The sequence below is a fragment of the Mobula hypostoma genome, chromosome 1, assembly GCF_963921235.1.
Source record: "Mobula hypostoma chromosome 1, sMobHyp1.1, whole genome shotgun sequence".
Taxonomy (NCBI): Eukaryota; Metazoa; Chordata; class Chondrichthyes; order Myliobatiformes; family Myliobatidae; genus Mobula; species Mobula hypostoma.
In genome coordinates this window covers 219181292-219205878 of record NC_086097.1, presented here as the reverse complement: position 1 = coordinate 219205878, position 24587 = coordinate 219181292, and the positions used below count along the sequence as shown (strand labels likewise).

General features: G+C 40.4%; 1 protein-coding gene across 2 annotated transcripts in view; it reads right to left on the bottom strand.

The window, feature by feature from the left end:
• c1h8orf34 (chromosome 1 C8orf34 homolog) overlaps positions 1-24587 on the bottom strand; it is a 356319-nt gene that overhangs the window by 22305 nt on the left and 309427 nt on the right. For both annotated transcript variants that reach the window (XM_063042009.1, XM_063042010.1), the window contains exons 12-13: positions 20883-21361; positions 3209-3302 (exon numbers count right to left, since the gene is read on the bottom strand). In XM_063042009.1, the coding sequence (XP_062898079.1) occupies positions 3209-3302; positions 20883-21361 (573 nt within the window). The remainder of the gene's footprint in view (positions 1-3208; positions 3303-20882; positions 21362-24587) is intronic.

The following is a 24587-nucleotide window of genomic DNA, read 5'->3' as shown; positions in this document are numbered from 1 at the left end:
ATACATGGAGCACAGAAGAATAGAGGGCTATAGGTAAGCCTAGGTCGTTCTCAGGTAAGGACATGCTCGGCACAGCTTTGTGGGCCGAAGGGCCTGTATTGTGCTGTAGGTTTTTTTATGTTCCTACGTTTCATGGCCTGCAGCACCACTGGCATAGGCCTGCCTGAAATGAATGTGTCATACCCAAGTGGAACAAAGCGGAGTGCAGGTGTGACATGCACCCAGCCATTGACTTCCAAGTATCCCAGTTGTCTTTCAGCTGGAAAAACTTCTCCACAAAATTGCTGCATTATAGGGGAAGCTCCCTTATCCATAACCATTGTAAAGCTTGGGTTGGGAAAGAAGTCACGGACTCATGAAGGTGTGCTGCTCATTCAACATAATTATTTCCACTGCAGACTCCCTGAGATTGGAGTCCATTTCCTAGGGGTCCAAAGAAAGCCATTTCCAGAATCTTGATGGGAAGCAAAAAATGTATTCAGCTCCTCGAGACACTTGCTCCAAGTTTTCATTTACTCTCTCTAGATTTCTTGGCTGAAAGTCTTTGCAGCAAGATATTTCTTTTACCAATTCCACAACGGCCACAAATCTAAGCACTTGTTGCCGAGAAGCAGCATTCCTGGCACGTTACTGAATGTGCTAATGAGCTGGCTCTGTGAATAACAGCAGGGTCAATGGAGCAATTCTCCCAAGTTCTTTCAGAATAAATAGTACCATGGTACGTTGAGGTAAACATGGGTCAAGGTGACTTTACCTCTAATTTCCTTCCACTGATTGGGGAAGCTTTATGCCTCCTCCAAATAATCCAGTTAAAATAAACAATAACAGTACTTAATATCTTGCTGCAAAAGTACTTGAATTTTACTGCACTGTATATGAGAGCTGCCATGATAATTGGCTGTAATAGGTAGCAGACTTACTCTGCAATAATTCTGCTGTTTTCTTTTGTTCTTGTTACATGGCATAAAAGTAGGGTTAATTTTCTCATCTTTATGCAAGTCAGGTTAGTCAAGCACTGCAATGAATCTTGTCAGAATATTATAAAATGAAATATAACTGTACAGTTTTACACAGTTCCAATGGTAACGTTATATGCATGTGGGAAGCATATTGTTGGTGGGTCTGGAAGTATGTAAACTTCAATAGGCAAATGATGGAATAACCAACATCTGGATCAGCGAGGATGTGATGCGGAGACTTTCTAAGGCACTGGTGAGGCCTCACCTTGAGTATTGTGAACAGTTTTGAGCCTCTCATCTTAGAAAAGATGTGCTGGCATTGGAGAGGGTCCAGAGGAGGTTCACAAGGATGATTCTGGGAATGAAGGGGTTATCATATGAGGAACGCTTGATGGCTCTGAGTCTGTATTCACTGGAATTTAGAAGGATGGGGGGAGATCTCACTGAAACCTTTCAAATGTTGAAAGACTAGACACAGTAGATGCGGAAAAGACATTTCTCATGGGGAGTCTAGGACATGAGGGCACAGCCTCAGGATAGAGAAGTGGCCACCTAAAACAGAAATGTAGAGAAATTTCTTTAGCCGGAGGGTGGTGAATTTGTGGAACTTGTCGCCACATGCAGCTGTGGAGGCCAGGTTGTTGCATGTATTTAAGGTAGAGACAAGTAGTTTCTTGATTGGACATGGCTTCTGGGAGAAGGCCGGAGAATGGGGTTGCGGAGGGTAAAAAAAGGATCAGCCATGAATGAATGTTGGAGCAGACCCAATAAGCCAAATGGCCTAATTCTGCTCCTATGTCTTATGGTCTTAATTACGGATATCACCAAAGGCACGCTGAAGGAAAGAGATCACTGGAGCTCAGTGGATGCCAATTGAAATTGCCAGCTCAAAGTACAAGGCACACCACTTCTTCTGGGATAGCAAACGGGAAAAGGAACCCAATTTAAGTGTGGTTCACTTTTCCTTCGTAAAAGAGCTAATCCAGTGTGTCAGCAACTGCCCCGACGGAATAAGTAAACCACTTTGACTCACTCTAACACAGAACCAGCATACATCAGTGTTTTAGCCCTTTTCTTCAGAAGCTACAAATGAGATCAAGAAATATTTCTACTGTTAACTTTAAAAGACTTTGTCCATTTCCTGGGGGAGACAATTTGATCCTCCAGAGTAAATTCAATGCTGCTGTTGGAAACAAATTTTTCACCAGATTGGAGATAATCTACTGGACAAATAGGAAACTGGGAGACCTACATCACTGACATTCTGAAGCCATGGTTACTTCAACCTCCGTCAGCAAACAGCACCACACAATTGACTGTTGCATATGTACATGTTTGGAGACTCTGCTGTAAGTCATTTGTGACTCATTTAGTGAAGCACAGGAAAGAATGAGCATTACATTAAATATCTACAAAACAACCTGTTTCCTGAGACAACAGTCTCTTCAATAGCCAAACTGGAATCCAACCTACCAAGTCTCCATGGGTCCCTTAAGCTTCACTCTTCTGGGTCAGAGAAGAAGGACTTGAGGGACCTTGTCGAAAGCTTTACTGAAGTCCATGATCACAACATCCATTGCCCTACCCTTACCAAATGTCTTCACTACCTCCTGAAAAAACTCACTTGTTTGTAAGACATGACTTTCCCTGCTAAAAGAATGCTGACTATCCCTAATGTTATGCTTTTCCAGATGTGAGTGCCACTGATGTAAGACTCGCAGACTTTCAAATTCTAGCTTCTTCTTTATTGCATTTCTTAATCAGAGCATAGCATTGGCTTTTCCACAGTCCTCTTGGACCTCATCTGTGACTAAAGAGAATACAAAAATTTTTTTTTCAAGGCTGTAACAAACCCCTCTCTTGCTTCACATGATAACCTAGGATAGGTCCTATCAGACACTGGGGACTTGCTCATCTTTAAGTTCTTCAAGACAGCCAACATCTCCTCCTCCCTCATATCTATAGGCCTCAGAATATCAGCATATGTCTCCCTGATCTCACTGACTTCCGGGTTCCTCTCCTTGGTGAATACCGATGTGAAGTACTTGTTTAGTGATGATTTTCAAGAGGGGATGGGATTATGGCATCCAATTGATGGGAATTCAGTGAAGGTAATACTGATGATTTTCAAGAGGGCATGTTTAGATACATGCTGATTGTGATACCATCAAAGCTGGAACTAGCATCGGTGGCAAAATTAACAAACATATAGGGTACATTGACTTGTAATCCACATCATACATACTCACACTTGTCCTGACCAGGATCCGCACCTTCATTATCTGTATTACTGGGTAAAGTCCATGGTTGGCGAGTAGCTAACGACTGTGGAAAAGATTCATCCTAAGGAAAGGTAAAGTACATCTTAGAACCTATGGATTAATTAATAACAAACTCTTGTAACATCTTAATAATGGCATTTCACTTTAATTGTATAGAATGTATCTATCCATAGAAGATGTTCTGACAAATTTAAAACGGTAGAACAAATGCATTAACAAAAGAATTATCTATAATATCCATCCTACAAATATTCAACTTATTTAATTCTTCACCTATGCTTTATGGCCTTTTCTTGCAAAGATCCCACAATAGCAAGGCAATGAATATTGATTCACATTTTATTAACATTTTTATTGAGAAATATATGTTTCTGAAGAAAATTCTCTGTTCCTTAAGTTGTATCATATACATATTGTCTTCATCCACTTCACAGTGAACATGGGACATTAGCTTAACCTCTGAAAGACAGTCCTTCTGACAATGCAGTACTTCAGCACTGCAATTATTTAACTATTCCTATTATATAGTTAAGTTCTGAAATTAAGCTTACAACTTCACAACAAGCGAGCTGACATTGATTTTGCAGCAACATCATGACAGTACTAGATTTATAAATCTTTGAAGGAACATAGTGATCACCTATGTGATAGTCCACTTTAAAAAGCTGTTTCTCAATTTTAAGAGACTAAAACATTTTGTCTTGTATTTTCTTATGGTTGCATATGTGCTCACTATTACATGGGAGAAAGTTTGTTGATTTGATTTCTTATAAGTTTTATCTAGTTATTTGCCTCAGATAATTTGAATTAAGAAATAGCTGTGATTAACAATGTTATAAACCAAAAGTCAAATATAATGAAATAAAAGGAGAATAGCTTTTCCGTTCATTTATGTTGTATTGTATTTAATAGAGATTTAATAGCACTGTGGATTCGTATCTGGACAGTTAGATTTAGTACTGCGATTTAGGCTAAAAAAAAAGTCATTTGGCCAAAGGCTGTCTAATTTTCTGATGAATGTAAAAGTACTGTAAGATTGTCCTCATACCTTTCCCTTCAATAGCTCCAAGAACACACAGATCTTTATTAATAAATGTTAATTCAATAATGAATTTCTAAAATTGCCTGCATTAGCAGAAAGAAGAGCTACTGTAAAATGCTGGCTACATTAGAACAGAATTTCTAAAACTTCAGAGGTTTGAAAAGTGAGAGCTTTATTCCAAATTAGGCTGACTTGATTCTTGTTGATGCTGAGAAAGGAAAATGAGCAATATCTGACTATTCAGTATTACAGTCAGCATTAAGTTCAACAAACACATTTAAATAAATATTCAAATTAATAAATAGGAGTGTTCAAAATATAATAAGTACTCCTTTGGAATTCCTGTCACAGCAGAGGGAAGCATTCAAATGAACAATACAATGATATACATCATGCATCTAGTGAACTGCCAGCTTTTATAGTTTATTGCCCTCAAGTTTACTCAGCTGCCATTATTGTAATGTCTTAATATAGGTTGCAGCAGTTAAATTGGAGGAAACCCTTGGGCATGCTGGGTGGGAGCGCTGGAGTGGGGGGGGCGGTGGGGGAGGAAGAAGTGAAACTGATCTTTGCCAGTTGTACAAAACAGACTTGGAGTCACTTGACAGACCATTTTACAGTGTACTCATTCTATTCCCATCGAAGCCTCAGACAATGACCCCTCTGTCACACTATGACTAAGTGCTTAAGTACTGTAGATTATCATCAATACCAGAGTATAGCAGAATGCACTTTACACCTGAAAATATTCCTTTCACAAAAAAAACTCTCATGGTGTGAAATCGCTACCTGATTTCACTGCAGAGAGTCTAAGGTAGATAGAATCTTTGAAAACCACTGCAATGATGGCAGGTTTTAGATTTAGTTATAACATAATTTGTGAAAGATTTCTTTGCAAACAGCATGAGTGTTTGAGCTGCAATCGCCTCTGTAGGTTCTCAGGTAACTTGATTACCTCATCGCTCTGCTTTTTTTCTCATTTTTGTTTTTCTCCATAACAAAATGACAAAATATTTCTGGAAATGTATCAGATTAAGAGACATAGAATAGATATATGAATTGGGTTCTACAAATGCTGCAACTTCTGCAGTCGCACATTCAGCATTTGAAGACTGATTAATATGTAGGTGGAGACCTTGCAGGAATCTTTCCCTCCACTGAGATACTGACACAGGGGTGACACCCCATTTCTCATTTAATAGTGATTACTTTCATTATCTAACTAAACAAAGGACTCCAAACTGAAATTTTCGGTTGAGGATTCTCTACAAGGGAAATAATAAATTTACTGATAATAGGAAAAATGTACGCTTAAAAAAAGCAAGGTGTTTGAAAATGAAAAAATTGATAAAAGCTTCAAGATGTGCTTACTGAAGTCTCAAGTTCACATGTACACTTGGAGGCCACTTTGTTAGGCACTTCCTGCACCTAATAAAATGTTTGTGGTTTTTGCTGCTTTAGCTCACCTACTTCAAGGTTCGACATGTTGTCCATGAGATGCTCTTCTGCACACCATCGTTGTATTTATCAGAGTTACTGTCGCCTTCCTGTCAGCCTGAACCTGTCTGGCCGTTCTTCTTTGACCTCTCCTTAAAAAAGAATTTTTGCCCATAGAACTGTCACTCATTTGATTTTTTTTTTTGTTTGTTTTGTACCACTCTCTGTAAACTCTACAAACTGTCACGTGTGAAAATCCCAGGAGATAACCAGTTTCTGAGATACTCAAACCACCCCGTCTGGCACCAACAATCCTTCCACTGTCAAAGTTATTTAGCCCACATTTTTTCTCCATTCTGATGTTTGGTCTGAACAACAACTAAACTTCTTGATGATGTCTGCATGTTTTAATGCACTGAGTCTCTGCCACATGATTGGCTGATCAGATATTTGCATTAACAAGCGCTGATGTACAGGTGCTCCTGATAAGGTGGCCACTGAGTCTATAATTTTAGAAGCACATAATATCCCCAAACCCTTTTATAATTCGAGTGGAGTCATTGAGCTGTAAGTTGTAAAAGAAAGTGGCATTACATCCTATTACTGTTTTCTATCGCGCTAACCTAAACTATCTATATTATAGAGATTATATACTTTATGCTTATAATAGAAATGATATTGATAAACTGCATTTATGTAAACTACAGTTCCAATAAGGTAGGTTATCTGTTCAGTTTGTTATGTCTCTACTTGTTTTACCTCACTGCAATGAGTAATTGCAATGGGTAGACAAATTTAAAAAACATTTATAACTATTATCTGATCATTAAAGTTATTACCTACAGGAAGCCTTCCAATATGGGAATGAATCATCGAAACATAATAATACAGGGAAGGACCTTACCTCATCAATGCCAGCTGTAAGCATATCTGCATTGATCTCACTTACTGACTTTAAGCCTATTTCCCTTCATATGTCAATCTGCACTTTGTCTTTTTGGATCCCACCTTTTGTCCCATTTGTTTAAAGCCTTTTTCCTTTTATCTTTCCATTACTGTTTTATATTTAGTTGGTGCACAAACTGCAAAAGATAGTTAAGGATAGAGGATATTCTACAATATTAGGGAGAAAGACAGATAATTAAGGGTGGACTAATGAGTTCTGCAGGTTTTGAAAAATAATGCATGTAATATCTTATGTGGTCGTCGTGGCTATCCCTCGAGGTCGAGGATGATGGTCTTCATTCTGTTGATCTATTTATGGGCTCTCAAGTGGCTTATGAGTCCAATCTTGACTTTGAAAATTCTTCCGCATTCAGGACAGGTAGTTCCAGATGGCAGATCAGGCTTTGGCTGTTGCTGCCTCTCTGTCCATTTTCTTCTCTCTCCTTCTAATTCTGCACATCAGTTGGCTTTGAAAGTTGCTGTTCCTTCTCGGATGATGGCTCGCCAGAGTTTCCTGTCCTTGGCATTGGTTTCCCAATGTTGATGTCAATGTTACATTTCTTCATGTTGGCTTTTAACTTATGTATTATACAATTAGATCATTCATATCATCAGGCACATGATAGCTCCCAGCAGAGCAATCCTATCAGTCATGCCCCCCCTTTCTATTTTCCTACAGCCCTGTAGTTTGTCCCTTGCACATGCCCATCAACACCCCTTTAATTCACAATAAGGGGTAATATACAGTGGCTAAGACACACATGCCACTGTGTCTTTGAAAGATCAGAGCATCTAGAGGAAATCCATTTAATTATGGAAGGATGTACAAATTTCACAAGGAGAGAAGCCAAAGTCAGGATTGAACCCGGGTCCCTCAAGCAATCGTACAAGGCTACTTGTAACTATTGAATTACTGCCCTCTCCAGAAAACAATTCTGAAATCCACTGAGAAATCCCAGAAAATCTCTAATCATGTAATATGAATGGAATTTGGTATCCACTCACGAAACAGCATTGAACAATTGTAACTGGAAAGACATTTAGCATGTAAAACATTGGTAAGACTCTCCAAATTTCATGTTTAAAAAAGTAAAAATGAACATTGATTGTAAAACAGTGAACTGAAAAGGAATGCTGATCCTTTTCCACCAGCCAGGGCATTCCCTCTTCTCATTGGTAGGAGGTACAGAAGCCTGAAGGCACATCCTCAGCAATTCAGGAACAGCTTCTTCCCCTCTGCCATCTGAGTCCTAAATTGACATTGAACCCATGAACACTACCTCACTAATTTTTATTTATTTTTTTTTGTACTGCTTATTTTAACTTAATCATTTACTAAACCAGCGGTCCCCAACCACCGGGCCACGGACCGGTACCGGGCTGCAAGGAAATGATATGATTTGGCGATAAGGGTCAGCTGCACCTCTCTCCTCATTCCCTGTCACGCCCACTGTTGAGCTTGAGCGCACGTGAGGTCATTACGCACGTGAGGTCATTACCCATGCGAGGTCATCAGTCGGTATGAGTAAAAAACAAACGTCGCTTGAGAGTTTTTTTTGGAAGAGGTGGAAGAGGACATAAAAGGCCTAACGATGATGATAACACAGAGGCAGCTGAGGCAGAGACTGCAAAAAAAAAGCTTCCTTCAACAGAAACTATGACGACGCGTCATAAAATATGGCTTTATTGCGACCGGTGACTCACACCCTCCAAGTCCCCTGTGTGTGATATGTGGAGACAAGCTGTCTAATCGCTACGGAGATTTCTTTCAGGAAAAAAGTCACCACTGGCAGCACACTTCAGTGACGAGGAGTGGATAGCAAAACTCGCTTATCTGTATGACATCTTCAACCTGCTCAATAAACTCAATTTGTCACTTCAGGGGAGAATGACAACTGTCTTCAAGTTGACAGATAAAGTGTCTGCTCTCACAGCCAAACTGGAACTGTGGGGACGGTGAGTGGACAGGGGCATACTTGACATGTTCCCAACATTAGCTGGGATTTTGGGAGAGACTGAGGCTGCACCGTCTTTCTCACAACTGGTGCGCAATCACCTAACTTGCCTGTTGACAGAAGTCGAGCGTTACTTCCCAACCGCAAATGACCCAAGACATGCAAAGGAATGGGTCCATGACCCATTTGTGAATGTCCCCGGTGAATTATCCATGTCAGCGCGGGAAGAAGATCAACTACTTGAGCTTGCAAATGACGGTGGGCTGAAAAGTATGTTTGACATAACATCTCTACCGGCATTCTGGATCAAAGTCAAGGCTGAATATCCTGAGATAGCCACAAAAGCTCTGAAAACGTTGCTTCCATTTCTAACATCATACCTCTGCAAAGCGGGATTTTCTGCAACGAATGCAATGAAAAGTAAATTGCGGAATAGACTGGACATAAGGAACCCCGTTTGAGTATCGCTGTCTCCCATCACCCCTCGATGGGACCGTCTTGTTGCAGGAAAACAAGCCCAGGGCTCCGACTGACTCAGCGATATTGGTGTGTTGCAATCATTTTATATGTTCATACGAGGAAAATATGCACTGTGTGTTTAATATCCAAACATTACTTAAAATGTTATGATGCTATTGAGTCATAAGTGCCTTATAATTGACTTATCACTATATTCATGGGAGGAAAATATGCGCTGTGTGTTTAATATTAAATTCGTTAGATAAACCCTTTTAGAAATGAAATTGTGAGTGTATTATTAGCCACTTATAAGTGACTTAAAGTTTCACCTATATTCCGGTCATGATTAACACCCCCCCCCCACCCAGTCGGCCGGTCCGCAAGAATATTGACAATATTAAACCGGGCCACCATGCAAAAAAGTTTGGGGACCCCTGTACTAGACAGAGTTAAAAATAAATGTGGACTAAGATGTTAACTGTCCTGTGCTATCACCAGTGGGATCATCAGTTGATCTGCCACCTGTCTTCAGGAGTTTTGGCCCACTTATGATCAAGACTCCCTCGAGGTGGTGGGCCAGCAGTGCTAAAGCACCACCTCCCACTGGTGAGCTTAAAAACTTGGCATCTGCCTCTGTCAAAGTTGTTGGTCACTTCCATCCTACAGATAGTCTGCTCTTCAGGTGTCTATGCAACTACTGAAGGGTTTGCAAGATATGTATACACTGTCTGACTATCTGCCCCTCTGGACATACTTGGTCCACACCCATGCTGATCCTTTCTCTGCTGCCTCAGCTACAGCCCTGCTGGTTGACTTGATCTCTCTTCTAGTGAAGCCAAGGTCATGCAGCCACTTCTGGAAAATGAACGCAATAAACCCACTGCAACCTACTTCGAATGGATAGCATGAGACCTTCCACCCTCTGTCTCTGCACTCTGTTCTTAACTCTGCATACTTGGTTAACTTGCGCTCATGTGCTTCATCGATGTTGTCTTCCCAGGGGACTGTGAGTTCACCAATAACTGCTTCTCTACTGGTGTCAGACCATACGATCATATCTGGACGCAATGTGGTGAAAGCTATTTGCTCCGGGAAACTGCCTTTCCCATCCAGATCAGCCTTGACGCACCAATCATTGGCTGAAGAAAGTATGCTTGATCGTGGGCTTGTGCTGTACACCCTTGACTTGGAGCCTTCTTTGACAAATGATATGTGATGTTCTGTGCAGCATGGGGCATGAGATAAGTTGTGCTGCAGTACTCTCTGCTCTACCGCTTCTGTTACAACTTTGAGAACGTTGTTATTTCTCCAAGTGTATGTGCCACTGGAAAGATTGACTCTGCATGCACTCAAAATATGTTGAAGTGTTCCCTTATCACCACAAGCAGCACACCTGTCTGTCTTATCTTCATAACAGGTGCTGAGGTTGGCAGGTGTTGAGAGCAGATCGTACGCTGCTCTACATAGAAAAGAAATGCGGAGCGGTTCCATCTGCCACAGAAAATTCCAAGATAGATGTCGTTGTTCAACACTTTCCCACCAGGTCCAAACCTCTTGTTTGGCTAGGCCAGCTGTTTTAGCTAACCTCTTCTCCTCTTCTACCTCTCGTATTTCTTGTGTTACAAGCTCACAGCGCTCCTTACCTGTAGAAGATGACCACCACTTGTGGGTTGTCCATCCAAGTCCCTGGCGACCTAGCTGGATAGCCCCAACCATCTCCTTGTGCTTCAATCTAGACTCTGCCTCATCAACTGCTACACGGGCTGACCACTTCCTGCCTGATCTCACATCCGGTTGGGTGTTCTTGATGACAGGGTCTTTTGAGTCTCAAAACATCAAGAGTGATCTTACCTTGGCTACCTTGACCTCCACAACAAGGGATTGCACTGGGATTGTAAGCTTTGTCTGGCTACTGTGGATTGCAACATTGGTGAGGCTGCTCAGTACTCCAAGCCACTTCTTCACATACTTGTTGATCTTCTGTTCCATTGCCTCAACATGGGACATTGCCACTTCATAGACAGTTAGTGGCCACATTATCCGTGGCATCAGTCCATACTGCAAGCACCACAACTTCAACTTGCCAGGCAAGCCACACTTGTCAACAGACATCAGACCTCTGCTGATCTGTTCTCCTGTCTCTTGAACCCTCTTGTTGTCTCTCAGCTCCTCTGTGTACCATCGCCCAAGGCTCTTAACTGGTTAGTCCTGAATGGATGGAATCTCTTCTCCACAAAGGGTGAAATGAAAGTCAACCAGCTTTCCTCTCCTAAGAACAAGGCACCTTGACTTCTTGGTCTTGAACTTCATTCTTCCCCAATCCAGTAGCTCCTCGAGTCTAGATAGTACCTTTTCCATTGCCTCCATGCTGGAACCCAAAAGGGTAAGATCATCCATGAACGCTCATATTGGTGGTAACTCCACTCCGCCATCAAGTGCGAGACCTGGTCCCATTGATTCTACAGCCCTCACAATCACCTCCATGGCTAACATAAAAAGGATGGGTGAAATTGCACATCCCATTGGGATTCTAACATCCAAACTCTGCCACCATATATATACTTACTGTAATTCAATTTTTTTTCTCTATATTTATTTGTCATTCAAAGTTAACAAATTTCATGACATACCTCTGTGATATTAAACCTGATTCTTGTTCTGATCCGCACAGTTGTTGCACAGAATCATATTGAATGGACTGACATGGCTGAGATTAATGTTTACTTGAGAGTGTTGACTTTTAGAAATTCTGCATTAGATGTAAATAAACACCCGATACGACATTAGCTGACAGAAATAACTGTACGAGTAGATGTAAATTTGGATAAAATCTTCAGTGAGTTGTTGAAAATGGTATAACTGAACTCTACGCCACAAAAGGTCTTTCCTCGTCTATGAAAACAAAACAAATAGTACAATAAAGCAAGACGCTGCTGTTTAAACAGTAAATGCATATTACAAAGATGCCGCTGTAAATGCGCCTCCTGGGTTAAACTCTACTCAGTACACTACACACTGCTGACATGCATATTCCTTATAAGGCGTGCAAAATTCTTCATTTTGCCATTTTACTGGAGATGGTAAATCATTTAAACTAAACTCTTCAATGTCTTTAGTCAATGATAGTGGTTATTCTACCAGCACCCTGTGGTATAAATTCAAGGCCTTGTTAACATGATCAGATGTCTGAAAAAAATACATTGCTGCGGTTTTAACATGCTCTTTTATCCAGTAGACTAATTCTACTGGAAATGATAACAAATGATAACATAGCATGAATATTTAACAGTCCCTGTGATGCAGCAAATTAAATCAGCTAATTCATATTCAGTCTTTTCATTTCTAATATATTGAGATTCACTCACTTTAAATGGAAAATGAGACCTCATTCTGAACCATTTATGCTGCTCTGGATGAAGGCATGGAAATGCATTTGCCTCAGTCTTACAGATAATAATTTAATTCTTAATATCTCTCAGATGTGAAGCGCAGATTCAAATATCGCTGTGATGATTGTACGTTCTAGTACTAATTGTTTGGTGACAATAAAGTATAAAGTAAAGTATGTTGTCAGGTCTGAGTCAGAAAAGGACACAGTATCAGCATAGCTGGAAACTCGTAAGAAACAACAAATTTATAACTATTGTTGTGACACAGATTTGCTAGCGGTCAGGACTGATGGCTTCAAAAATGGCCCTAGGCTAGCAGAAAATTTAAGCAGTATTGTGCAAAAGATGATGTGGACTGTGTATTCTTGTGTGATTGACTGGTTGGCATATAATATATGGTATATAGGCTGCAGCATGGCTAAATTTAAATAAATGTGAGGGAAAACTGAAAAGGTTAAGTAGCCAGGTATATAAAAGAATAAAATGACAGAGGAATCAAAATTGTTTTCAACTGTCAGTCCTTGGTACTGTGAACAACAGGAATTCTGCAGATGCTGGAAATTCAAGCAACACACATCAAAGTTGCTGGTGAATGCAGCAGGCCAGGCAGCATCTGTAGGAAGAGGTGCAGCCGACGTTTCAGGCCGAGACCCTTCGTCAGGACTAACTGAAGGAAGAGTGAGTAAGGGATTTGAAAGTTGGAGGGGGAGGGGGAGATCCAAAATGATAGGAGAAGACAGGAGGGGGAGGGATAGAGCCAAGAGCTGGACAGGTGATAGGCAAAAGGGGATACGAGAGGATCATGGGACAGGTACTGTGCTTTTATTTCTATCAGCTGCATCCCTCTGAAACAGAAAGAGGGAATCTTTAACTTTTTGTGCATGAAGAAAAATGGGCAAAACAAGTGTTAAAAGTTCATTGCTGGACTTGAGTCATTTCTATCTTTCAGCTATCTTAATGGTTATTTTATTTGGGATGGAGGTTTGGGGAAGGTATTGCGATACCCACCTGAATTAAATGGGAACCTCATGAATCCTATTAGTCCTGTCGACTCAGTGCAACATAAGCTGTCTCCTGAGCAGTGCACTCTATTCTCACTGTGATGTTGGTTAAAATTGATAGAAAGCTGCTAAAAAGGGCTAGATATTCTGGACCCTTTGGTGAGGTAAATTTAAGTCACCTTTCCTGGAGTTTGCTTTTGCCTTAGGCAACAAGCAGCTCAGAATCACTCCATGTACACGACCAACAACGTGGAGGCAGATCTTGAAGATTCAGATAATCTGTTTCAACGCTTTATTTGCCTCACTTCTATTGAGTATAATTTCATTACATATTTCTCAGATGTTATTGCATCACTCAGAGTCCTGCTGGCAGGGCATTAAAAAGTTGTCTTGGCATCTCTTAGCTAAGAGGGCAGATCATGACCCCAGCTATAACATCTAATCTGAGAAGTTTCATATCCTCCATATTACATTCAAACATCAGGCTCAGGCTTGAGATTCTAAACCCATAAACCACAAACTCAAGAAATGAGAATGCAGTCTCTGAGGCAAAGCTGCCACTTTCATTGCAGGGTCAGTTTCATAATAACAGTCAGCAGTATTCAGTTTTCATCACTCAACATTCGCATGAAAAGCAAACAACATCTGAACAAATATATCAAATGAAACAGTATCAGTGATTTTACAGCAGAACCAAGACTGAAGAATGGAGGTTTAAGAAGCAGCTGCAAAGTGTATTTGAACATTGTACATTAGTTGTTGTATTTTTGAAATCTAGTAATAAAGTTGCAAATCAAATGACGGAAGTTAGTGCTCAGAAATAACTATGAAGCCCAGTTTAGGGATTGTCCATTCAGTTGATATTGCAAAGAATGGCTTAAAGCCAACCTGTACAACTATCAAGGAGACACACTGCATCACATAGGAGCTCCCTGATCATTTGATATTGCAGAAAAGGCCTTCTTGGAAATAAGGGGAAAGAGGGATGTCCTGTGTCTACAGGAGCCAGGAGATCACACAATTTGAAGGCATTGGTGGTCAATCCTGGAGATCAAGCCTTAGAGAATAATGCAGTGTTGGAGCAAGTTCAATGACTTCATATGCAGAAACAATCAAACCTATTCACTTGTAATACTAAGTAAATAGGCCGTATGTAATTGTCCTTCTGACATCTACAATCTCTTGTAATTTACAAGCTGTAGATGACTTAAGTGTGTAGCTCTTTCCTCTGCTCTCCCTCTCACCACAACCCTACCCTAACAGAAATTCAGATACTTCATATAAAGTAATGGGAGAATTTGAATGTGGTACGTCATCAGGCATAAATAGTTCATGATCAGAGAGGGGAATGTAGCAACTAGTTGCCAGCTTTTCAAGATCACACAGAGATTCTGTACTGTTGGATTTAGATGAGGATTTCAAAGGAGCAGCCAAGTTGATGTGACTCACCTAGTAGAAATGCACCCTGATGAGCTGGTCTAATCCACAGAAGGTCATGACTACCATGACCTTGACAATTAGTCTCCATTCATTCATGGGCAGCTCTCTGTTCTCTCCACCCCTTCCCACTATCCTGAAATTTATTTCTTACTCCTTTTCCGCAGATACTGCCTGACCAACAATCTCAGAATTGAGGAGCTGAGAGGAGCTACAAAGACAAGCTGAAACATTGCACCCATTATAAGAAGGGAATTTTAAAACTGAGGCTTGGTTAATCTGGGAGTCCCTGTGGTTCAGCAATGGCATGTGGGAAATAGTGTTTTGGATTACCAAAGAGTCTGGACAGATGGCAGCTTGGGAGATTTAATACTGAGTTTGAAGGTAGCAAAGTTATATAAAAAAGGCTTTGGTAGCTGCTGGGCTGAGGCAGAGGTGGAGATCAGTGACTAAAATGTAAAGAACTGCAGATACAGGAAGTCTGAAGTAAATCCAGAAAATACTGGAAATCAAGTTCAAGTTTATTTTTATTTCACCCTTAGACATGTATAGCACCAAATAAAACAATGTTCCTGTGGACAAAGGTGCACAATACTGTACATATAACTCACACAAAACACAAAGTAATATTACTACAAATATATTAACAAATAATAAGGTGCATTTACAACACAAATTAAAAAGTCAACAGTACAACGCTACTGGAACTTCATATGTGTGTGGTATGAAGACCTGGGTGGTGGCAGGGAGTTCAGTTGTTTGGGGGAAGTGGCTGTTTTCCATCTTAACAGTCCCTGTCATAATGCTTTGGTACCTCCTGCCTGATGGTAGGGGGTCAAAAAGATTATTGGACAGATGGGAGGGATCATGACAATGCTAAGGGTGTTATGTAGGCAGCGCTCCAGATCAATATCTAGATGGGTGGAAAAGAGTCCCAATGACCATCTCAATCTCTGCAACGTGCCCTTGGAATATTGTTAACAGCTTTGGGCCCCATATCTCAGAAAGGATGTGTAGTCATTGGAGACATTCCAGAGGAGGTTCACGAGGATAGTTCTGGGAATGAAGGCGTTAACATATGTGGAGCATTTGGCAGCTTTGGGCCTGTGTTCACTGGAATTTAGAAGAATGTGTGGGGATCTCATTGAAACCTACCAAATGTTGAAAGAGTAGATAGGGTGGATCTGGAGAGGCTGTTTCCTATGGTGCAGGTATCCAGAACCAGAGAGCACAGATTCAAAACCCTTTGTAGGGTCTTGAAATTAGGTGCCTTGAAATTTCCATGCCAAACAGTGATTCTTGATGGTGCTCCTGTAAGAATTGGTAGAATGTGGGTGGGTTGGGGGGCGGGGAGGCTCCCTCACCTCAATCTCCTCAGGAAGTGGAGAGGTGGTGTTGACGGACTGGGTGATCCATTATGTGAGCTCCCAGAAACAGAGTGCTCCTACCCCTCACCACGGAGGGGCCATTCTACCAGCGGCTCTACCTCCTCCCTGTATGCCATCTGGTTGTCATTGTTGATGAGACTAACCACAGCCGTGTCGTCAGCGAAGTTGGTGATTCGGCTTGAACTGGATATAGCAGCAGAGTCATGCGTCAGTAGCGTGAACTGTAGCGGGCTGAGGACGCAGCCCTGGGGACATCGGTGCTAATTGTGAGGGAGCTAGAGATGTTGATGCTGTCATGGACCCACTGTGGTCTTTCTGTCACGAAGTCCAAAATCCAGTTACAGAGGGAGCTGTTGAGGCCCAGCGAGGACAGTTTACCTGTCACCTTCTGAGGGATGATTGAATTAGATACTGAGCTGGTCAATAAACAGCATCGTGCATATGAGACACCATTTTCCAGGTGGGACAGGAAGGACAGGAGGGCAGAAGCAATGTCATCACCAGTGGACTGATTTGAGTGATAAGTGAACTGGAGAGGGTCCAATGTAGCAGGAGGATGGGACTGAATGTGATTGTTGAGGTCAGTGCCACTGGATGGTGGTCATTAAGGTAGGTTACTGTTGCTTTCCTTGAACCCTACAGGGACAGTGGACTGTTCCAGAGAGATGCTGAAGATGTTACCTGGGCTGCACAGCCCCTCAGCACCTGACCAGGTACGTTATCAGACCTAGCAGCTTTATGTGGGTTGCCCTGCCTAGGGTCTTCCTAACACAAGCTGCGTCCAGTCAGAGTGTCTGCTCCTCGGGGGCAGGGGGGACCTTCCTTGCTGACACATCTCTCCGTGCATCAAATACTCAACAGGCCTAGCAGTATTTGAGAGAAACATATTTAATCTTCATTGGAAAATTAGAAAACAATTATGCTTTAAGTTGCAGAGAAGGGTGGTGATAGTGGGGGGAGGAGGTGGGGGTGATGGAGACAGATGAAGAAAAGGAATATCTAATTTACCTCAGAATTTTCTATTCCCAATTGAAGTTCATCAAGTTGTAACATTAACTCAGTTCTTTACTCCTTGCTAATGCTGTCCAGTCTGCAGGATATTTCAAGGATTTTCTGATTTGCCATGCATTCTAAAGTATATTAATTTGTTGCTGCACCTCTCCGCGCCTTGTGGCACAATGGCACAACCTTGCCATTTCTAAGGCATTTGACTGTTTTTTTACAAGGCCGAGTTGCTAGGTCAATGCTCAGCCCAGCACGGATGGAAAGCGTGCAAGAGGCCAGCTGGATTTGAACTCTGAACCATTCATCTCGAAGTCCAGCGTGGATGCCACTACACCACTGGCCGGCTTAGTATGTTAGGTGGATGGTGAAAGATCCTGAATGTCTTCTAAATTTCTTACTTGTACCATATCTTTCTTATTGTAATATTGGGGCATACATTCCAAGATTTCAGTTGGATGAGAAATATTTTTGATGATAATAAGGTGCCAATAGAAATTATACTTATTACACTGTCCATTTGAGATTAATTCATATTATATTGTTTATCCAAACTCACCTGCCAAACTACTACGTGATCAAGGTGCAAGGGTTTCAGTGCTGCTCTTACAGGGTTAAGCACCAAAATGTCTCCCAATGTAATTAAAAACAGGCACTGATACGGCACAAACCTTTCAGAGGATATCAACATCAGAATGCTTTTCTCCGTACAAATCAGCACATACGTTTCTGTTTTAAACAAATACTCAAAGTATAGCCCACATCAAATATTGTGTGAGAAGGTCACTTGTGAATGCAAGTTGAGGCCCTGCTGGAAGCAATAACACATAGAATAGATGGCTGAGTTGGCTCTGATCCCTTTAAAATTAGAAATACGTAAAGAGCAGCCCACCGCTAAAATTGAAATCAAGGGTCCAACCTATACAATGCATGAGTTGAAACTGGATCAGCACATGCAATCTTACCTGGGAGAAAAGAGAATTATCAAATACCGCACAAGGAAGAGAAGGTTATGATTGCAATGGACTTACTTCTATGACCTTCTACATAATAAATAATCATGTTTTGTGAAACATATATTCATAAACATACAATGATCTTTAATGCATTTGTATCCACAAGTGGTTATTGGTTTGATTTAAGATAAATGTAAATTCTTAAAACTTGACGTTACATGCCTGTTTCTTATTAAATCTAATTTGGGCCACAACTGCTGACTGGGGATAATTATTGATTATCTGACATGCATTCTTAAAGGGCTTTGCACATCTGCATTCTTTTTGAAAGTGAAACAAAAAAGCAGATTTATTTCCTCTGCAATCTTACTGCAAACATGCAATGGTTCACATTAAGGTGCTTTTGTTTCATAGAGAAAGTTCCTGGCTGGCATCAAACTTGAATCACTTAACTACAGGAATTGAGGATTTGGGGAAAATAAACAGGAGGTTCCATTTGAAATGAATGAATATTAATTTGCTAATAAACTGAAAATCACAGGGGCTAAACATAAGCAAGTACAATAGGATATAGTTATTAAGAAACTCTGGCACCAATGCTGTTGACATCGGTGAGGCCAAGACGACCATCCTTCATTGAAGCCTGACAAATATTCAGGCCACTCAGAGCACATCTGGAGCAGGTGTCTGCCCACACACTATGGCAGAAATACACTACAAATTAAAAATTTGGAGACTATCCTGCATCCCTTGAACCCCTTTGCAAGGGAAGCGATAGCACGTTGTTTTAATCTTGTATCAATCCAAGCCCAGACGCCACAAAGACTTGCAACACTAAAGAGGCAAAATTACAGCGAACTAGCCATGAATTGCAGTAATCCACGACTCATATACATAAAGCGCACTTAATGTCAAAATACATCTCAAACCCATTCTGGAACTGTGTTCAGACAAAAATGAATGCAAATCTATGATGAGTTGTAAAGAGCTGATAAAAACATTCCTAGCTAAAACTGAATTCTGTTAAGTGTAAAGTGTTCCACATTGAAACATTATGTGTCACCTGTATTCTCTATGAATGGTTTTGAAAAAAGCTAAGATAAAGACAGAAAAGGAAGACATTAAGCATAATGTGCTTTGTCTCAAAAGTAATTTCAACTCTCCAAGGCTTGAGCAGTGAAGTTTGGAGAAACATGGAATTTTCAGTCTCAGAAGGAGGTGACTGAGAGATATACAAGGTTGATTAAGAGTACAGGAAAGGTAAAACTGGAAAATCACTTTAAGACACATTTATGATGGCAAATTTACAATAAATACGAAAAAGATTTGTTTTCACAGAATGGCAGAGAAGTAGAGGTAAATAACTTGAAAATGTAAAAGAAACTGGCTGCTACAATGTGGTTGGTGTAGGGCATATGTGCTAAGGAAAGGATAAAAAATGCATGTTTCATGCCACTTCATGCTTCAATCTTCCTTTAAAGCTAATGAATACTTTCTGAGGTATCAAACTTATACAGGTTGTCCCCAGGTAATGAATAGGTTCCATTTTTTAGACAACTGTAAGTTACTTCTGTCCAAATCAAAAAACACACAGGAAGTACTCAATATGGCAACCATACGACCACATTGTTACAAAGAATGGAATCAAAAGTGCAAAGGACAACTACAAAACGTGCAGCGATAGAGGAAAATAGTACCACACTTCCTAGAAACATACATTTTTACCTGTGTCAGACTTTCTATTTTAATAATATTATGGGAGCTCATTCAAATGTAGGGAGTGTTTATAGATTCAACATACTTAACTTTGGATTGTCCTGTATCACAAAATACAACAGGCAAATTGTGTTAGGCAAAGCTCTGCAAACATAAGGCAATGAAAACATCCATTATTGATAGAAGAACAAACACGGACCAGAACATTGAGAAAATTCCCTTGCACATTTTCAAAGATTGCAAGGGATCTTATCTCCCCCCATCATAAATTATCCGTAGTAACAACTTAACATTGCAATTTTAAGATGTTATGTTTCAGTACGAGAAGGCGACATCAGTTTAAATTATGTGTTCTTAGGTCTAGAACTCAGGATGCTTTCATTAAGACATCTAACAAAGTGGGCTGAATGGTTTTCATCATTCAAAATTAATACTTAATTTTGTGAAGCAAAAGAATACCATGCCACCTCCTTTGAGAGACAAACTGAACAATGCTGATGATGTGGGCATTAGATTTAACTAATACCAATACTAATATGGTGGACTTATGAACTATGGGTAAAACTAGAAACATAAAGATCCATTTATACTTTTCATGGCCCAAATGAAATTCAACATGCAGATTGCATTTTTTAAAGTCGTGTTTGCACCAATATTTCTTTAATAAAATTGTGGGACAGGAATATTTCTCCTTGATCATGTAATCTTTGATTGTTTTTAACTCCAATTCTCACAACAAAACTACATATTGAAGCCCTTATAAAAATCTTTTTCACACGTACAGTAATTTTTGGCAACATTTTCATTAGTTAATTTGCAGAGGAATGAAGTTTAATTTCCAAATGAGCTCTACTACATTCTGCACCCCTTTAATTACTTGTAACCAGCCATCATATTAATCTATTTCTTCTCACCTCTGAAAAATAGCTCCTTTGTGAAATATTCCCAGCTGTAACTCCAGCCTGACTAATTGGAGAACCAAGGGATCTCCCAGCTTGAGTTGTAAATGTTGTCAGTTTGTTCTTTGGATTACTGAATGCTTCTTCTTTAGTCACTGGTTGGCTAGAAAGCGGACTTTGAAATAATTGACTGTTCAGCGTTGCAGGCCTGCTTGCTTGTGCTGATGATGTTCGAGATCTGGTATGCTGGCCATTTGGAGTCTCTGGCCTGCTGCTTTGGTTACTGGAACTCTGCAATAGTTTGCTTCCTTGGATCAGTGGAAAATCTTTCCCAATAGGACCTGATGGTATTTGAGGTCTAGAACTTTGGCCCAATAATGTTTGCGACAGACTTCCATGGTAATTTGACATACTTATTCTACTTTGAATACTGGAACTCCGTTGCATTTCAGATTCAATTGTTAGTGCTTTTGCAGCAAGATCCTTGTCAAGTTCTGTAATAAGAATAGGTTTAATTTAGTCTTGGTTCCAGACACTAACAAAGTAAATGAGATTCTCAAATGTAAAATTAAAAAAAAAATCAAATTAACTGCGATAAAGATGAACTAAAAAAAAAGTAATTATAAAAAAAAGAAATCTAAAAATACTAGAAATGATTAACCAGTGTTTACTAAAAATATGATATCCTGCATACCGAGGGATAATGCCTCAGAAAACTTCATTATTAGTCAAGTCCACAAAAATATAGCATTAAATGAACAGGTTTAAGGAATATATCTAACCTACATTTCACTGATTCTACTGCATTAAGTTTTGCAGTTTACTTCTTTTTAATAAGAAAAACAATTAATATTGAACACAACATCAAAAGTTACTGGTGAATGCAGCAGGCCAGGCAGCATCTCTAGGAAGAGGTACAGTTGACGTTTCGGGCTGAGACCCTTCGTCAGGACTAACTGAAAGAAGAGATAGTGTAGCTCTTCCTAGAGATGCTGCCTGGCCTGCTGCGTTCACCAGCAACTTTGATATGTGTTGCTTGAATTTCCAACATCTGCAGATTTCCTTGTGTTTGCGTTTTTAATATTGAACACAACATTTTTTATTGCGGTAAGACTATCTTGAGAAAATTTTAAGAATGGTGGATTGGCATAATTGCACTTCAACTAATGAAGTTCCACTTTTAGCACATGGAGACTTGGTGCTCGACAAGTGGCCCCCAATTTATGTCGGGTCTCACCAATGGAGAGGAGGCAGCAATGGGAACACTGGATACAATAGATGACCCCCAAAAGATTCGCAGGTGAAGTATTCACCTGGAAGGACTGTTGGGGACCTGAATGGAGGTAACAAGAAGGTAAATGGGCAAGTAGGTAAATGGGCAAGTATAGCATTTCTGATGTTTGTAGGGATACGTGCCAGGAGGAAGCTTAGTGGGAAGGCACAAGTTGACAAGGGAATTTCCTGTGTTAGGCCTGTATCCCTCTTAAGCCACGTCCAATGACTTATACAACTGCAACATAATGTCAAAACTCCTAGACTCATTGCCCTGACACATTGAAGGCTAGCATGCTAAATGCCTTTTTCACTATGCTGTCTAGCTGTGATGGGTGCTTTCAATGAGCAGTGAACATGCACTCTTAAGCCTCACTGTTCCATTACAATCCCTAGTGCACTAGCAAGCTTATATATAATTCCTAAGCTGGTTTGACTTTCTAAAATGCATCACTTTGCACTTATCTGTCCAAAAATCCATTGCCACTCCTCGACCCACTACTCAAACTGATCAAGATCCCTATGTAACCCACGATAATTTTATTCACTACCAACAACACCTCCTAATTTCATGTGATCTGCAAAGCTACTGATCAAGCATTGCGTATAGGCACCCAAATCACTTATATAAATATTGAATATCATAATATACATATCAAAGAACAAGAGTTCCAACACAAAGCCCAGCAGCACACCACTAGTCACTGGCCTCCATTCTGAGGAACAACCTTCAATCACCATAAAGCCTGCTCTTAAATCTGCAAGCCATCAGCTCCCTACAAATCAGATGGAGATGAGTGCGCCACAGTAGAGTAGCAGTTCACACAATGCTATTACAGCTCAGGCTGTTCCGGAGTTCAGAGTTCAATTCTGGCGCCGTCTGTAACGGAGTTTGTACTTTCTCCCCGTGAGAGAGTGGGATTCCTCCGGATGTTCCTGTTTCCTCTCACAGTCCAAAGACGTAGTGGGTAATTGATCATTGTAAGTAGTCCTGGTGTTGCTGGGCAGTGTGGCTGGTTGGACTGGAAGAACCTGTTCCGCACTGTAAATAACTAACTAAATAAAATTTATTCATCTGGGATGTACTGTATTGAAGTCTCCAAAAGATATGCATAGTTTGTAGTCATCTCTTGCACTTTCTGTAATCTGTTGCATGATCTATGCCCGAGGAAGACCGAACAGGAGTGTGAGGGCCATGGGTAATCCAGAAGGGGAGGTTCTGCTGCAAACATGGACTTAATGATCTTGCTCAGTGCGAAGCAGAAGACTTGCCACTGAGGGTCCCCTAACTGTGAGGAAATTTCTGAAGCACATTATGCATAGTCTTTGACTTACCTGGCATGAGATGAGTTCGTTTTCAAATCTTTGACTTTCATCATGGCTGCATACCTTAAAAATAATCCTGGGTGTCACAACATTTATCCTCTCATGCTACTTTGCAGGCTTGCATCTATGAATTAATTCCTGATCTTTTACTTAACTATTTTGCTACAGCATCACTCCACTTCCTGAACTCTATATACAACTATTTTCCTCAGAGGTTATCCTCAATGCTGATGCTAAGAATGGTTAAAATCTACAACACTTTGAACTGTTGATATATGTTGAGCAATAATGACATACATATCACTAATATTGTTGTGTAATGAGTATCTCACTATATTTAGCAAAGATTGAGGAGCTGTAATGAAGGATTGAAATTCCAGACCAATTGTAAACTGTACATATTCAGTAGTTTCTTAATGAAATCCAATGCAGGGTGTACAGTACATAAGAAAAAAGGACCTGGAGTTACCTCTCGGCTCTTCAAGCTTGCCCTGTCATTCTATACAATCATGATTGCTCTGCACCAAGCTTCAACTCCACTTCTATGCAAGGTCTGCACAGCCTGGATTTCCTGAAGTTTCCAGAAGTTTGTCTGCTTCTTTTTTGAATACTACCAATAATCTAATTTCCATCTCACTCCACTCTTAAAGGAGAAGTTGGTACAGACCTTTTAAATGACCGCCCTGTAATTTTGCAATTATGTCCATCATTTGAGATTCAGTGATAGGTGAAAATGAGTGAAGATCTACCCTTTAAGGACTTTTATGTTTCAATAACATTACTACTCATTCTGCTGAGCTACAAAGAACAGAGTTCTGATTGCTACAGTGGCTTGTGATAGGACACCCCACTCATACTATGAATTAGCTTAGTGAATCTCATTTGAATGTCTTTGTTGCAAGTACATCTTTTTTTTAAATTATGGGGACCAGCACTAGACACAATACTCCAGCTGTGATCACACTACAATTATAACTACTAAACCCCATCCCTCTTGTCCCTTATGACATTTGTCTTCCTGACCACTTACTAAACCTGCATGCTAACACTTTGCAATTTCTGCACAAGACCAAAGTTCCTCTGCATTTTGTTCATTTCTATTAGTTTTTCATTTCATTCCTT